General features: G+C 63.2%; 2 protein-coding genes across 8 annotated transcripts; both read right to left on the reverse strand.

Annotated features, from left to right (window-relative positions):
- Positions 1–571: 571 nt before the first annotated feature.
- Positions 572–4,751, reverse strand: SIX5 (SIX homeobox 5). The gene is made up of 3 exons (XM_057713626.1): positions 3,909–4,751; positions 2,136–2,938; positions 572–1,846 (listed from the first exon to the last, which is right to left on the reverse strand). The coding sequence occupies exons 1-3, from the start codon at positions 4,709–4,711 to the stop codon at positions 1,236–1,238; spliced, it is 2,217 nt and encodes a 738-aa protein (XP_057569609.1). The 5' UTR covers positions 4,712–4,751; the 3' UTR covers positions 572–1,235.
- Positions 4,752–6,338: 1,587 nt separating this feature from the next.
- DMPK (DM1 protein kinase) lies at positions 6,339–15,701 on the reverse strand. 7 transcript variants are annotated; one of them, XM_057711423.1, is made up of 16 exons: positions 15,377–15,555; positions 13,609–13,667; positions 13,072–13,163; positions 12,724–12,807; positions 12,538–12,633; positions 11,854–12,002; positions 11,608–11,701; positions 11,115–11,321; positions 10,770–11,033; positions 9,951–10,036; positions 8,547–8,655; positions 7,617–7,774; positions 7,430–7,527; positions 7,222–7,268; positions 6,831–6,920; positions 6,352–6,489 (listed from the first exon to the last, which is right to left on the reverse strand). In XM_057711423.1, the coding sequence occupies exons 1-16, from the start codon at positions 15,553–15,555 to the stop codon at positions 6,367–6,369; spliced, it is 1,935 nt and encodes a 644-aa protein (XP_057567406.1). In that variant the 3' UTR covers positions 6,352–6,366. The 7 variants fall into 7 exon arrangements, with proteins under 7 accessions (XP_057567401.1, XP_057567406.1, XP_057567402.1 ...); XM_057711418.1 differs by lacking the exon at positions 13,609–13,667 and having other exon boundaries at positions 6,339–6,489; positions 6,831–6,916; positions 15,377–15,692; XM_057711419.1 differs by lacking the exon at positions 13,609–13,667 and having other exon boundaries at positions 15,377–15,691.
- Positions 15,702–15,744: the final 43 nt, after the last annotated feature.

The raw sequence follows: 15,744 nt of genomic DNA on the forward strand, positions 1-15,744 counted from the left end.
TGTCACATCCTGGGCCTCACCCTTGCTACTGCAGGTCCCCGCAGTCAGATACCCCTGGTTGGGAGGGGGCGTATTTACTGACCCCGATGCTTTGTGCCTTTGCCTTATGTGGGGCAGTCTGAACTCCTGCCCAAGGTCTGCAGGCCTCTCACAGCCCCTTTCTACCCAGGACCTGGTGTGTCCTAGGAGCTGGGGTGGGGAGGAAGGTGTCCCCCTACACACAATGAAATGCAAGGTGAAGTTTCCCTCTGCCTGTGCTTTGCCCAGCCCAGAATCAAAAGCTTTCACCCCTGTTCAGTCCTCACACCCTGTTCTATTTATAGATTGTTTTCAATGAAATAAAGTGAAACTTTGTGAGCAGCAAAAGACAGGGTCAGCCCCCCATCCTCTGCTTTCTCAGCTCTGCTCACCACAGGCACTGGGGCAAGCCGCACTGCAAACCTGACCTCCAATCCTGTTCCCCCTCAGACAGCATCCATCAGAAAGCCAGAACCTCAACTTGGGCTTTTTGTGGTTCAGCTTTTCCTTGGGCAAGTCTTTGCAAGGTAACCCACACCCCACCCCCCAAAGCTCTAGCTGTCAGTTAACTTTATTTTAATTGAAATGAAGGCATAACATGTCCTAGAAAAATAAAGATTTAGGATACAAACTAGACAGGGGTCAGGGTTGCCCCAGGGGTTGGGGATCTTTGGTCTGGGGCCCTAGTCCAGGAGGAGCTAACGGAGGACCTGGCCCAATGCCCCCCACACCCGAGTCCCTTGTGGGCAGGAAGGGCCCGGCTGGAAGGGTCCATCAGTCTCTGGGCACAGGACTGCCTGTCCTCCACCCTCAGATTCCAAGCAGTTCTGGGAACACTGGGTGTCAGTGGAGCTATTAATAGTGTTTCAGGGAGTGATAGGGAGAGGGCTCAAGGGGGATGGAAATCCAGCCATTTGGCAGGGCTTTCGGCTCACAGCTAGTACCAGGCGAGGGGGACAGAGCCCATGATCCAGGACCCCCAAAGCTCCCCACGGAGAGAAGGGGGCGGAGCAAGGAGAGGGCAGTAACAGAGGAGGCATCCCAGAGGACGGCGCCCCAGACAGGAGTGGACCTCCAGGGCGGGGAGAGGTTGGGCTGCCGTGGGGAGGGTGTAGTGTATGTGGATGGCAGCCGTCGTCGAGTTTGTGAGGTTCCCTCCTCCCGGCCGTCCTGGACCTCGAGCACCATTGTCAGGGGAGGCCACGGGGCCCGGCAGGTCACAGCTCCAAGGGCTCTTCCACAGGCACCGACTGCAGCTGGGTCAGGACCTTGGTCTCCGCTTCCAGCCCCTCATCAACCTCACCCCCCGCCGTGGCCCCCAAGAGCAGCCCCTCGGGGTCGGGGTCTGGCAGCCTCAGCACAGAGTGGGGGGCCTGCGCCCCCAGCCCCTTCTCTGCCTCTATCAGCCCCTCGGTGCCGGTGCTCAGTTCCAGCCCAGCTGGCCAGATGGGCACGGCCGTGGGCGAGAGCAGGAGCCCCTCGGGCGGGGGCGCCGGGAAACTGGGCAGGAGGCCGGAGGAGTCTGGGGAGAAGGGCAGGCTGGCGGCGGCAGGGGTGGGGGGCGGCTGTGGTGGCTGCTGTGCAGAAAGCGTGCCTAAGGCGTGCGCCTCCGGGAGAGCGGGGCTGGGGGCCACCGGGAGGGCTCCATCGGGCACTGAGATGGCCGCGTCTGGCTTCAGGGGCAGGGCCAGGCTAGGGGCAGGCGGCAGGACCTGGGAGACCAGCATGCTGGTGGGGAAGGTGGCGGTGAGGATGATCTTGCCCTGCTGCACGGCCACACCCGTCACGATGGGGCTGCCAGACACGGGGTTGGCCAGCAGGAAGTTTCCTGTGGGCAGAGAAGAGGGGCTGGGCTCAGAGGTGAAGGGTAGGCCGCTGGAAGGCAGGCAGGGCGATCCGCCAGAGGCAAAAGGAGCCCCTTCAGGGTCAAGGTGAGGCCACGTCTGCGTGGCTGGAGCCTCAGGGTACTAACCTGGCACAGGAGGGTCTGGGATCTGCCAGGGATGCGCTCCGCACCCCCCTACTGCTGCCCCAGGAAGCCCACCAACAGCACCATCCCTCCCTGAGATAACTGCACCCCCCCACCCAGCCACCAGAAGCCCCCACCCCTTCGGTACCTGGGGCGGTGGCCGAAGGCAGCTGCAGGGCAGTCACGCCCACCCCGGAGTTTATCAGGTGCACGTTGGCAGGGCCCGGGGCAGCTGCCACTTTCACGGGGCTGCCAGGCCCAGCTGCCAACAGCTGCAGCGGCCCCACAGCCTGGGGCAGGGTCACCACCTGTGAGGTGGGCACTACCTGGGGCAGGTTCAGCAGTGGGGAGGTGGGGCCCAGGCCTGCAGGGTAGCCAGGGGGTGGGGAAAGCGGCACCACTTGTGGAGCAGCCACGGAAGTCACTGGTCCTGGGGGCAAAGGAAAGGTGGCACCCGGTGGAGGGCCAGGCACCACTTGGGGCAGAGGGCCCGGGACCTCCTCTCCAGGCGGCCCTGAAGCAACCACCTGGGCCCCCTTGGTCTCAGGGGCTTCAGGCGGAGCCTCCTCCAGTCGGACCTCCCCAGTCTGAGGGTCCAGGACCAGGGAGGTCTTGCCCTCGCTGGCTCCCTGGGGGCTGGGCTGCGGTGCAGGGGCGCCCCCACCCCCGGTGAGCAGCAGGGGACCCAGACTGGACGCCTCGCCCAGGGCCAGGCTGTTGATGATGACGGGGCTCCCATTGAGGAGCACTGCTGGAGAGCTGCCGGCGGCCAGGAAGCTCCCGTTCACCAGGATGGAGGAGGAGGCAGGGCAGGGTGCAGGAGGGGCGGCCCCAGCCAGGAATATGGAGCCCTGGGCGGGGGCCTCAGCAGCCACTGGAGCTGCCCCCCTCTCCACATCCTCAGGACTGCGGCTGGACTCGTCCTCAGTAGCGGGGTTCCCAGCAGACTCGCTGGCCGGAGAAAGGATTGTGAGTTGTGGTCCAGAATGCTGGGTTTCCCGTCTGGCCACCACGATTCCTGCACGGAGCCAGCTGCAAAGTGCTCCCAGGAGGCACAAGCCACCCACTGCCTCCCCACCTTTCCCCAGCCCAGATTTTTGTGGACAATTTCAGGGAGTTATGAAACCTCCTCCCTGAGACCACCCAAGGACCCCAGGGAGGAGCCTCTGCAAACCCTACATTGATACCACTGCCTGAAAGCTCAAGCTGGCCGCCTGGGGAGTGAGAAGGCCCTCCTCTCCCAACTCCTCGGCCTCAGGGCCCCGGAGGCTGAGCAGCCAGGCTGCCTGAAGTCTCCTGAGTCGGCCTGAAGGCAGCCGAGTGGCTTTGCAGAGTAAGGAGGTAGTAGCCAGCTCAGCTCCCGGTGCCCTCCCCCGCCCCCCCACCCCCGGCGTCGGAGGAGTGAGAGGCCGGCGCGCAGGGTGGGAGGGGAAGGGCTTGGGTTACAGGGAAACCGGAGCTGGGGAAGGTTCACGTTTCACAACAAAGACAGACGACGGACCACGCTGTTTGGGCCCTGAGCGGGGGCAGGAGGAGGGAGTGAGACTGAGCAACGTGCAGGGAGGGCCTGGCCGCGAAGGGCCCTGAGCAAGCCCCTTCGGCCGGTGGGGAGGACAAAGGCCCCTCCTCCTTTCCCGCAGCCCCTCATTTTCTCACTGCCGCCCCCGAGTCTAGCCGCCGCGACGGATGGGATCTGGGATGGAGCCTTGAGAGGAGCAGAGGGAGGCGGTCTCCCGGCCTCCCTGAGAGGAGCAGCGGTGTCGGAGAGAGGGCCTGGGCGCGTGCCCGTGCCATCCACACGGATTCCCCGCGCTCGGCGGGCGCCTGAGGGTGTGAGCGGGGGGTGTCCGGGGACAACAGGCATGGAGGAGGGGAAAACGTCCCCGGGAAAGCGGGACTGGCGCCGCCCGGGTGCCCTCACCTCTTGCAGGGCGCGCCGCCGCCGCCCCCGGTCCGGTCGCGCTGTCGTCGGTTCTTGAACCAGTTGCTGACCTGCGTGAGCGAGAGGCCGGTGAGCGTGGCCAGGCGGCGCTTCTCGTCCGGCGTGGGGTAGCGGTTGCCGCGGTAGCAGGCCTTGAGCGCGGCGCGGGAGCGCTCCTTGAAGCAGTAGACGGTCTCCTCGCCGTCCCAGATGGTCTTGGGCAGCGGGAACTTCTTGCGCAGACGGTACTTGTCCACCGCACCCAGCGCGCGGCCGCGGGCCCGCTCGGCCTCGTGGTAGCGCGCGCGCAGGTAGAGGTCCTGCAGGAAGGCGTGGTGGGCAGCGGGGAAGGGGCGGCTCTCGAGCAGCCGGTAGAGCTCGGCGTACTCGCCCCGCTGGAAGGCCACCAGGGCCCGAGCGCGCAGCACCGGATCGCTGCCACGTAGGCGCTCGGCCGGGGGCAGTGCGCCCAGGAAGCGGCTCAAGCGGCCGGCGTGGCCCGCCTGTAGCAGCGCCTCGCACACGCACGCCACCTGCTCCGGCGAGAAGCGGAGGCCCGTGGGCGGCTCGGCAGCGGCCTCGGGGGGCGACCCGGGGACGCCCGGAGATCCCGGGCCCTCCACTTTCACCGCCGCTTCGCCCGCCCCGGCCCCGGCCGCCGCCGCCGCCTCACCCTCGGCCGCCTGCAAAGTCTGCAGGAGCTGGCGCGCTTCCTCCTCCTCCTCTTCGGTCGCCGCCGCCGCCGCCACCGCCTCCCCCCCAGCCGCCGGCCCCGCGCTCGGCTCCGCAGGCAAGGTAGCCATGTTTTGCAACTTTGGGAAGTTCCTCCCTCCTTCTCCTCCTCCCTCGGGCTTTCCCCAGCCCCCTCCCCCGCCCGTCTTCCCTCCCCGCACCCCCCCCCCCCCACTTCGCGCTAACCGATCTTCTCCCGCCGACCCCGCGTCTCCACCCGTCTCCACCGATGCCAGGCCCAGCTCTCTACTAGGGTCTCTGTCCCAGTGTCTGTGTGTGTGCCCGTCCCCCTCCCCGTCTGTCCGTGATTCTCTCTTTGTTTTCCCTCCGCCTGAGGCCGCGCTTTTTGCCTCCCCCCGAGTGTGCCTCTGGCTCAGGGCCTCAGTTTCCCCATCGGGACAACGGAGAAGGTAACGGGCCGTCCGAGAGGGCTAAGGGCGCGAAGCCACCTCCGCCCCGAGACTGAGCTTCTGCACGCCTCCGTCTCCAGGGTCCTCCGAAGGCCCCCCTCACTCCCCATCTCGGCCCGCGCTCCGCCCCTCGGAATTCCCGGCTCCGCAGGGGGGCGGGTCTGGCTGGGAGAAGGGGCGGGGGAAACGGGCTAGAAAGTTTGCAGCAACTTTCTTGAGCGTAAGTCAGTCGCTGGAACGGATGCGCGTGGCCCGCGCAGGCGCAGTGCTAGGAGGATGGCTGTGCTAGCTGCCGGCCCAGCCCCCCTCTTCACTGCGGTCGAATGGCACAGCTGGACCACAGCTGGACAAGAGGCGGTGCCTCCGGGCGGCCCGCTCGCCTTCTCCTATTGGCCGGAGGCCGAAGCCACGCCCCTCGGCCCCACCCCCGCCCCTGATTCGTCCGCTTCGCCTCCCGCTAGCTTCTTGCCAGGCCATTGGCCACCTCTACTCGCCTTCCTATTGGCCCACTGAGTAGCCTCCTGCCCTCAACGCAAACAGCGGACACCAAGGAATTTCCGAATTTTGGGCAGACAAGAGGTCCTTTTATTCGCGAGGATCGGGGGTGGGGGTCCTAGGTGGGGACAGACAATAAATACCGAGGAATGTCGGGGTCTCAGTGCATCCAAAACGTGGATTAGGGTGCTGGGGTCCTGGAGCCTGTCAGCGGGTCGGAGGAAAGGTCAATAAATACCCAAACTGCCGAGGCGGGCGGAGCCGAGAGCAGCGCACGTGAGGAGGAGGGCGCGGGAGTCCCCGAAAAAAGCGGGGCTGTCAAAAGCAAAAGGTTCCCGAGAGAGCAGGCGGAACTCGCGCTCGCGTTCGCCGCGGAAAGAGAGCCTTCCCGGGAGGGCAGGGCCTCATGCACAAGGAGGATTTGTGGTTTGCGAGCCGCCGTGGGTGGGTGTGCCTGGAGGGTGAAGAGCAGACGCCGAGCCCTGGCCCTGCTGCCTTCTCTAGGTCGCAGCTTGCCCATCCACATCGGGCAAGGCCGGAGGAAGGAAGAGGTCCGCGACCCCCTCGCAGCAGCAGCAGCAGCAGCACTCCCGGCCACAAGCCGCCCTGGAGCCGCGGCCCCGGCGCCTCCCTCCCCGGCCGCCAGGGGGCGGGCCCGGATCACAGGGCTGGAGCCGAGGCGGAGACCCACGCTCAGAGTGCTGGGAACTGGGAGGCGGTGGGAGCGGCTTCTGGGCCGTGCCTGGGTCACGCAACCCTCCAGTGGAGCCCGAGTGGAGGACAAGCTCGGGTTCTAGGGTTCAGGCGGCTCCCCGACGGGGTCAGACTGCGGTGAGATGGCCGGCGTAGGCCACCAACCCAACGCAGCCCAGGGCGGCGGCACCAGCCAGAGCAGCGGCGAACAGGAGCAAGGAACGCGCCTCCGATAGGCCAGGCCTAGGGACCTGCGGGGAGAGGTTGGGGGTGGGATCAGTACCTGGCGGCGCGGGCCTCTGATTGGCTCCTGGGACTTGCCCCGCCTACGCCTATGGGGTCCACATCCCTCCCGGCACCCGCCACGCCCCCTCACAGCGCGGGTAGCTGTGGTTGGTCGACTCGCAAGCCTAAGTCTTGTCCGAACTCATCATTGGCTGCCTCCTAGAGACCTGTGTGGATTGGCTGCCCGAGCATCCTCCCTCCCCGCCGCGGGCCCAGCCCCTCAGAGGCGCAGCTAAGCAGAGGCGGCTCGGGGTACGTGGAGCTGGGCGGGGGCGCGCGGCGGGCGGGCGTGAGCAGCCGGACGTACCCTGGCAGGGAGCAGCAGGTGGCGGCGGTGCATGGGGCCTGGCCCCACCAGCGGGCACTGGCCCAGAGCCACGGCCGGGGGGCCATCTAGCTGGAGAGAGAAGGGACAGGTGACCCGATCCGAGCCCAGCTCGCCTCGGAAGGCGGCCGGCAAGAGACAGCGAGGGGAGTCGAGGTCGGGGAAAACATCTAGGGAGATCCCGGATGGCATGTGGTGAGAGGCCTGAACCGAGGGAGATCTGGCAGATGTGGGCTGAGTGGAGGGTGTCTGCTGACTGGAACCTCAAAGAGGTAGGGGTGAGCCCTGAATCTGGACGGGGGTACGGGGAGACAAGGACAGGGTCTGCAAAGGGGGTAGCAGGCTTGACGCAGGGGGAAAAGAGGGGTCTTACATGGGAAGGTGGATCCGTGGCCCGGGGACTGGGGACCCCCGTGACAGCTGGAAGGAGAAGAGAGAGGCGTAGGGCGCGTGGAGGGACGGAGAAGGGCGGTGGCGCGGCGTGCCCCAGCCTGGGCCCCTCGCCCTCCCCAGGTGTGTACACACGCCGCGGGCCCACCTCCCCCTGGAGCCTCAGGAAAGGGGGCGGATGAGGGACTCGCCTGCGGTTCCCCCGGCCTGAAGCAACTCCATCCGCTCCTGCAGCTGCCGCACGTGCGCCTCCAGGTCTTGGTTCCGGGCCTGGGCCTCGCGTAGTTGACTGCGGGGACGTAAGGACCATGAGCTCTTCGGGAATTCGCCGAGAGAGGCTGCTAAAGGTAGTGACTGTCCGCGACCCCCGACCCCGACCTGGCGAAGTCCTTGTTGGCCGTCCGGATGGCCTCCAGCTCCTGGCTCAGGCTCTGCCGGCTAAGCACCTCCTCCTCCAGAGCCTCCTGGAGCTCCCGCAGCGTCACCTCGGCCTCTGCCACCGCCTCCGGGATGGCCGCCGGAACTGCTGTTTCAGCCTGGGTATGGGAACCGGTCTTAGGGCTGCCTGTGGCTCCTGGAGCATTCGAGACTTGGGCATAGGTTCCAGGCCTGGGATCCTCCCTTGACCTCTATTCCCGAACCCCCTAGATCTTTCTGGAATCCCCATAGCTCCTGCAGTGATCCAGGCCCCCACCTTTCCTAACCCCAGCCCAGCCCTTACTTCCAGCCTTTAATCTGGCTCCTCCCATCCACCTTCCACACCAAAGGGCTGTTCCTACAACGCTGCTCAACTTGACCATGTCCCTCGCCTGCTCACAATTTCTCCAGCTCCTCAGTGCCCGCAGGAGGAGGCCCACCACACAAAATCTAAAGGCCCTGTCTGGTGTGCTTCTGCTGGCCTCTTCAGTCTCCCCTCACACCTCACCCGCCTTTCTCCTGGAACAACGCAGCCTTACTGCCCTCCTTTCGTGTTTAAGAGCACAGCAGCTGGTTCCCACTTGTAGAGCCCTTACCCTGAGGTTCTCTTTGCTGACCCATGGGTGCTTTTCTTCCCAAGGGTGGTCCTCCTCCTTCTCCAGGGCTTGCCCTCCCCAGAGAGCCCCGCTCCATGCACACTCATTGACCTGTTTTAGTTTCTTTGTGGGGATCATTTCTGACTGAAGTAACTTTGTCTCTACTTTGTTTTCCATCTCTTTCTGTCGTGGAAACTTCCAGAAGGCCTGGCACTCCATGGCACACACCATCCCTGAAGGCCTCTCCTTTGTTCTCAGATTTGTACCTCACTGACCCTCTCCTCTAAAGACTCACCATTTCCTCTGGTGGGGGCACTGCGGGTTCCAGGCTGGGCTCTTGCAATGGCTCAGGCAACGGCTCGGCCTCCAGTTCCATGGGCGTGGAGCCCGGGACCTCATCATCCCTGGGGAGAGGAAGAGGGTGAGGGGAAGGAGAGCCGGCCTCACCCCAGAGGCTACCGATCCCCTGGGTTTAGAGCCAGGACTCCCCTAGCCTGTGCCCTGGGGCAGCCAGACCTGAAGCCTCCATGGTTTGAGGAGGGGGAGGGACAGAGTGAAGGGAACAAATTGCCAGGCTGGTGGGACAGGCCCTCCTCTTGTTAGGAAAAGGCCTGCCCCTGGCATGGCCTCAGGCCTCTGGAAGCTGGCCTCTCTGCACCTTCTTTGGGAACCTGGGGTCAGGATGCCTATGTCCTAGAACCTGCTCACCTCTGTCTCCACGTGCCTTTACAGGCCCCTCTCCTCAGGGCCTCGGGAAGTGAGAGGGACACAGCCCAGCACTGGCCACTTCCAAAGAGGTGGTCTTCAGACTGAGTGTGGGATCCCAAGATTGCCTCTAGACAGCAGCTACTCCCTCAGACCCAGGTGCTGGGAGGAAGACAGACCCTCCCGAGGAATATGAAATTGCAATCAAAGTGATGTCCCTTCCAACCCAGCAGTCCCTTTTGTGGGAATATGTCTGAAGGATCCAGTAATCCTGGACACGCGCCAAGACCAACCTGCAGCTGTTCATCCAGCCTGGGTCATGACACAGAGGCTGGTCAACTGAGTCCTGACCCGCCCAGTAAGGAGAACACTCCCCAGCAGGTCAGGATTCTGTTGTAGCTTGTTTAAGAAATGGCATTTGCAGTCCACTGTTCAATAACAAAACAGATAAGAATACGGCACGTTCTCACGGTTGTTAAGCGCGTGTGCTCATGTGAGCCAGGGGCCGTTGCTGCTGGCGGGCTTCCTTTTTCTCATCCATATTTTCTAATGTACTTGTGATATGCAAAGTATTATTTGCAGAATCAATGTTTTAAAACGGCTTTGTGCTTCTGGGAGTAATTCAGTGAGTCCATGTTCTTTTAAGATTGACTTAGCAATTCTCAACTTTTTATTTTCTAAGATTTTGAGGCCCCATGACAGTGTACTAGAAATCTAAAAGTGGAAGTCAGAAGATTCTGGAAGGTCGAGCCTGTGACTCTGAGGTTTTGAATTTGAATCCAAATTTCAAAGTACTCACAGTCTGAGAATTCAAGGTCCTACAACTCTGGGCTCCTAGAAGTCCTCAGTCCCCAGACAATAAGCTTCCAAGCCTGACCCTGCAGTTCTGGGCGCCAACGGCCCAGGATGTGATAACCCCGAGCAGCCTCCGGGGGCCTCTGGAGGCAGGGGCCCCCCATCCACTCCTCTCAGGCTGCACGGGGGCAGCGCTTACCTGAGGGCCATGCAGGAGTAGGAGTAGCCCACAAAAGGCAGGTGGACCCCAAGCGGCATGCCTTCCTGCATGTCTGACAGCGTCTCCTACAGGACAGAAACACAGATGTGAGGTGACCAGCGGCGGTCAGGGCTGGCCCCTCACTCACCCCTTCCTAGTCTTGGCTTAAGTGCCCCTCCACCACCACCCCGCCCTCCCCCCCAACCTGGGGTCTAGCTAAAGTGGACTCTACGTCATTTTCTTTTATTACATCCCGCTGCTTCCTTCAGGGCACTTGCCACAGTATAATTATACACTTCTCCAGACTGTAAGTAGATGAGGGCAGGGACCAGGGCTGACTTGGTCCATGTGTCCCCAGCAGTGCCCAGCACAAGGGCAGTCAGGCTGAGCAAGCATGGGATAGCTCGTACAACAGCTGAGAGACAGATGGCCTAAGCAAGGGAGATTCTTCTATGGTGCTTTCTCACCTCTCATCCTTCTGGGTGTCAGCTCAGATAGCCCCCTCCTTCAGGAAGCCCTCCAGGACCTTTCATGCTGGGTCAGGAGGCCTGCCCCTGCACCGCCCCCACCCCCACCCCTCCCCCCAAGCTCAGCCCTGATCTCTCTGGGGCATCATTGTCTGGGGACAAGTCTGTGTCCTCTACTGGACTGTGAGTCTAGGTCACTGCTGGGTTCCCAGCCCTGGGCCCACACAGAGCATGTGTTCTGGGGAAGGAATGATTTCAGGATCCCAGGAGGAGGGTATTCTCCTAACCTCAATGTTATGGCGGTCAGATGTGGAGGGGTACCCTCTGCAGAGCAGGGGTCGCAGGTACCTACCCCGCCCCCGCTCACCATGGCAGTGAGCCCATCTTCCACCACATCAAAGTTGCAAGTATCCGTGGCACCCTCGAAATCTGGTGTAAAGGGGGGCACACTGTCTCGGAGGCTGTCCCAGTCAAGGCCAAAGAAGAAAGGATGTTTCTGGAAATCGCCTGCTCCATTCTGGCCCAGGCGCATCTCAGGGGGACACAGAAGCTGCTGGATGAGGTCGCGGGCCTCCTCAGGGACTCCTGCGTCTGCCAGTGGTAGAGACAGGTGCTCCTGCTCGGAAGGAGTGGGAAAGAGGGGCTGTTACCTGGGAGCATGTGTGGAGAGGTCAGGAGCTCCCTGGGCTGTGCTCACCTTGTAGTGCACGATCTTGCCATAGGTCTCAGCCGTGGAGTCGGCATAGAAGGGCGTCTGCCCGTAGAACATTTCATAGGCGAACACGCCCAGAGCCCACCAGTCACACTCGGACCCATAGCTGCCAGTCCCGGGCCCACCGCCCACGGCCTGCAGGATCTCGGGAGACAAGTAGTCCGGGGTGCCCACAGCCACCAACGACCGCACCTGAGCCAAAGGGACCAGAGCTGGACTTTGCCCCGCCCCTCCTAGCTCTGGCTCCGCCCCCTCCTAAGCACGACCTTTGAAGAGCTTTGTCTCTTCTTTTGCCCGTTCAAACCCTGAACCACAAGCAGGCTTAGACCTGAGTCGCCGCCTTCTTTTCCGCCAAATGTAGTCCTGCCCCCACTCTGGCTCTGCCCCGGCCCCGCCCCCACACCGCACCTCCAGCTCCTGCTCCCACCCCCACCCCTCATCGGTAGCCCGAGTTGCCCACGGTGGGCGCACCGCTCACCGTTCCATCTGCCCGCAGCTTGAGGCAGGAGCCGAAGTCGGCCAAGCGGATGTGGCCGCAGCGGTCCAGCAGGATGTTGTCCGGTTTGATGTCCCTGCACGGAGGGAAGAAGTGGAGGAAGGGGGATAAGTGTGCCTCTCTCCCACCATCTCAGGTTCCACCCCTCTAGGCAGCACCGCCTGGGCCCCACCCTCTTAAGGACCACGCTCTCCAACTCCCGCGGCCCTCAGCCCCTGCAGCGCCCACCTGTGCACGTAGCCCAGCCGGTGCACCGAGTCTATGGCCATGACAATCTCGGCCAGGTAGAAGCGCGCCATCTCGGCCGGGATCCGCTCCCCAAACTTGCTCAGCAGCGTTAGCAGGTCCCCGCCCACGTAGTACTCCATGACCAGGTACTGGGAGGGGGCGTGTCACGGGGGATCGGTACCCCGCCTGGGCGCCGATGGCTGATAGCCCGGGACAAAGACTCCCAGAGACGCCCCATTCCTGGGCAGAGACCCCGCAGCCCCAGCCCCAAGAGATCTCCCAGGCCAACTCAGAGACATGCTCCCCCAAATCCTCGTTCCCCCCACGATGTCACTGGACAGAGATTCACTCCCCTCCACCCCAAGACAGGGAATAAGAGAACTCCGAGACCTCCTGATGTCCAGGGTACGTAAGGAGCTCAGATACCCCCTGCCCCGTGGCTCCCACACAGACTCTAGAGACTATCTCATTCCGGGTACTGCCCCGGAATAGCCTGGGAAAAAAGCGGTAGGGGACATCTCCCATCCTGGGAAAGGAAGGCCAGTTCCTACCACACCTGGGACTCCCGCACGCACTTCGAGGCAGCTCCGCAATCCTAGAACTTCCTCTCCCTGCCCCCACCTCAATAACTGACAGCCTCAGGGGTAGGGGTCCGTCCCTCTAGTTGCCCAGCCAGGGGCTCACCAGGTAGTTCTCGTCCTGGAAGGCGAAGTGCAGCTGCGTGATCCAGCGCTGGTCCCCGTTCACCAACACATCCCTCTCTTCGCGGAAGCACGACACCTGCGGGGCACCCGGAGGAGCTGAAGCGGGCGGGGTGGGGGGACGGAAGCGGGGGTCCTCAGCAGCCGGCACACCCAGCCCGGCCCTCACCTCGCCTCTCTTCAGCATGTCCCGCTTGTTCATGATCTTCATGGCGTACACCTGGCCCGTCTGCTTCATCTTCACCACCGCCACCTGAAGGCCCCAACAGGGTAATGGGGCGGACGTAGGGGGAAACACCAGGGCTCGCCCAGATTGGACTCCACCCGTAACCCGGCCCAGCCGCGGCCCCGCCCCAATTCGGCACGCCACGCCCACTGGCCTCAAGCCCCGCCTTAGGTTCTAAACTCAGTCATTCATCAATTTCTAAGGCCCCGTCCCTGCTCTCCTAAGTCCCGCCCACGACAGGAAACGTCAGGTCTTCAGCTCCAGCAGCTGCCGCCGCTGCTCCAGGCTCACCTCGCTGAATGCCCCGCGTCCGATCACCTTCAGGATCTCAAAGTCATCCCTCTGTAGTCGGGCCTCCTTAAGCCTCGTCGCGATGGGCTCCACTGTTGGGGTACGGGGGGGGGGGATGAGAACCGAGAATCACAGGGACTGACACTGGAGACAAGGAGAGAGTCCCACCCTCTGCCCCGGGTCTCCCTTGTCCCTGCCCCTCCCCTTAGGGGTGTCTGCCTCCTTAAAGTCTCCACATAATTATGTGAGGTTTTGGGGACCCAAAACTCCCCTCGTACAGAGAGAGGTGAGATGCCTGGGAACCCCTTTCTGGGACAGGACACTGGGCCAGAGGCCTCTAGGGGGGTGCAGGATGGACAGAGTGAGGTCACAAGTCTGCGGAAGGCAGGCCCTGAAGAACAAAGGAAGAAGAAATAGGTCCAGTTTTTAGAGCTCTCTGGGCTTCAGGCCCCTACTCCCGGTGACCCGGTTCACCGCCAGGGCTCTCATTCAGCCTGTCTTGGGTTATGGCCCAGAGCCTGCAGTTTAATCCAGCACCTCTAGGCTCAGATGCTGGTGGCTCTTGGACCACACTTTGGGAAACGCTGAGTTTAGGGCTGGGGCCAGGAGAAGGAACGGGAGAGGGCGACAAAGCCAGCGTGGACCTGCATCCCGGCTCCAGTGCTGCAGACACAGTCAAGTGTTATCTCTGGGCTCTCAACTCCGGGAGGAGATTTTACTATTACCCCTTATCTACGGAGGAGGAACCAAGGCTCAGACAGGTGAAGTCCTCTGCCCAAGGTCCTACAGCTGGTAACGTTACGGAGGGCAACTTGGGAGGGGGAAGGCAGGGGGTGGAGGCAGGAGACTCAAGGGCAGGGGAAGAGGGAAGCCTGGACTCCCAGGGGTGGGAGAGGCTGGGAGCCTCCGAGGCAGCAGGGAGAGAGTGATGGGTGCAAGTAGGAATGAGGGAAGATACAGTGGGTTATGGAGAGGGTTCAGGGTTCAGGGAGAGTGGGCCAGCAGGGAAGCAGCAGCCAGGGCCCAGGACGGGGGAGGGAGGAGAGAGCCAAGACATTGAGCCCTTTTAAGGCAGCGGGAACCCAGGCCCCCTCCCCCGCCCCGCCGGCCTGGCAGGGGAGGGGCCGCAGGATGCTGCTCAGGCCACAAAAGGAGCGCTCCTTACAGGAGAGCTGCCCCCACCTCAGGCCTCAGTTTATCCTGCAGCCGAACTTCAGCCTCTGCAAAAGGGGTGCTTGAGAGGGTTACTAAGGGCTAGGGGGATGTGGAGAGAAGGTTCTTCCGGAGGCCAAGTGGTCCAGCCCTTGGCCTCCACCTTCCCATCTGCAAAATGGGGAGACAGAGAGAAGCAGAGCCTGGGTCAGAAAGAGATGGACGCAAGAAAAGAGGGAGTGGGAGAAGGTAAAGAGACAGGAAACGGAGGCAGAGACAGGGACACACAGAGCTCAAGGACCAAGAGCAAGCCACTGAGAGACAGATCAGAGGAGGGACAGATCAGAGGAGGGACAGAATGGCAGATGTTAGAGAGACAGAAACCCGAGGGAGCCTGAGCCTTGGCCAGGAGGGAGTGGAGGCAGACGAGGCAGGAGGCTGAGGCTGAAGCATCTTCCCTGCAGACCTGTCTCCAGGGGAAGACTTGGCCAGAAGGGACTTTGGGTGGAGGAGGAACCTACAGAGAAAGTGGGCCCACCCAGAAGAATCCTAATTGTTCCTCCTCCAACCAGGGGGTGGAGGGGGTGCTGGGTGGCGCCTGTCCGCAGAGCTGGTTCTCCCCCCTGGCCTGCCTGAGTCACCACGCCCTCCCAGTGCTTGGGCACCTGTTGGGGCAGCTGGAGAGGCTAGCGCCAAACACCTGCCCATCGGCCGCGCCCCTGGCAGCTGCCCTGTGCCGTCCCTTCCGTTTGCCCCTGTGCTCTGGGGAACCAGGGTGGAGGGCCATAGGGCCCATTTTGGTGGCGGGGGGAGCCTAGAAGATAGGGCTCCCCAGCACGTCCCTAGGCCTAGACTCAGGAAGGGGGTGCAGGGGGACCACAACAGGCTGTGCCCAGCCCAGCTGACCGTGGCTCCCAAGCCATGATTCTGAGTCATGGCGGCCCTGGCCTCTGCTGACCCCACTCTGCCCTGCCAGAGGGGCACAGGGGTAGGAGCATGCGCCCCGAGACCCAGCCCCAAGTTCTGGGCCCCTGAATGGGAGGCTCTCTCCACATCCATCCTGCCCCCAACAACAGCCCAGACCCACCCCTTCTCTCCACCCTGCCCCCACCCCCAAGTCTGGGGGAGCCCATGCAGGTAGGTAGGCACTCACCCCACTCCAAGAAGTCGGCCACATACTTGTCCTGGGCCAGGTCGGAGGCGCCCAGCTCCTGGTGGACGCCCAGGAGAAGGTCGAGCAGGGGCTCCAGCCCCAGGAAGCTGGGGTCCAGCACCAGCTGCTGAAGCCGCCTCAGCCGCACCTCGGCTGACATGTCGGGCAGGCAGCACCATGGCCCCCTCCCCGGGCCAGGGGCTCGGGCTCCTCTCGTCACGGGGCCTGGAGGGCCCTGTCCAGGCCCTGGGGCCCTGGCCGCATGTCTGCCTGTCCCTGGTTGTCCCCTGGGCCTCTCTGGCCACTTCTCTCTGCTGGCTGCTAAAGCCTCCTCCCCTTCTCCCCACCCCTCGGTCCGGCCCCCTCCA

Source organism: Hippopotamus amphibius, chromosome 16 (assembly GCF_030028045.1).
Source record: "Hippopotamus amphibius kiboko isolate mHipAmp2 chromosome 16, mHipAmp2.hap2, whole genome shotgun sequence".
In the NCBI taxonomy this organism is placed as follows: domain Eukaryota; kingdom Metazoa; phylum Chordata; class Mammalia; order Artiodactyla; family Hippopotamidae; genus Hippopotamus; species Hippopotamus amphibius.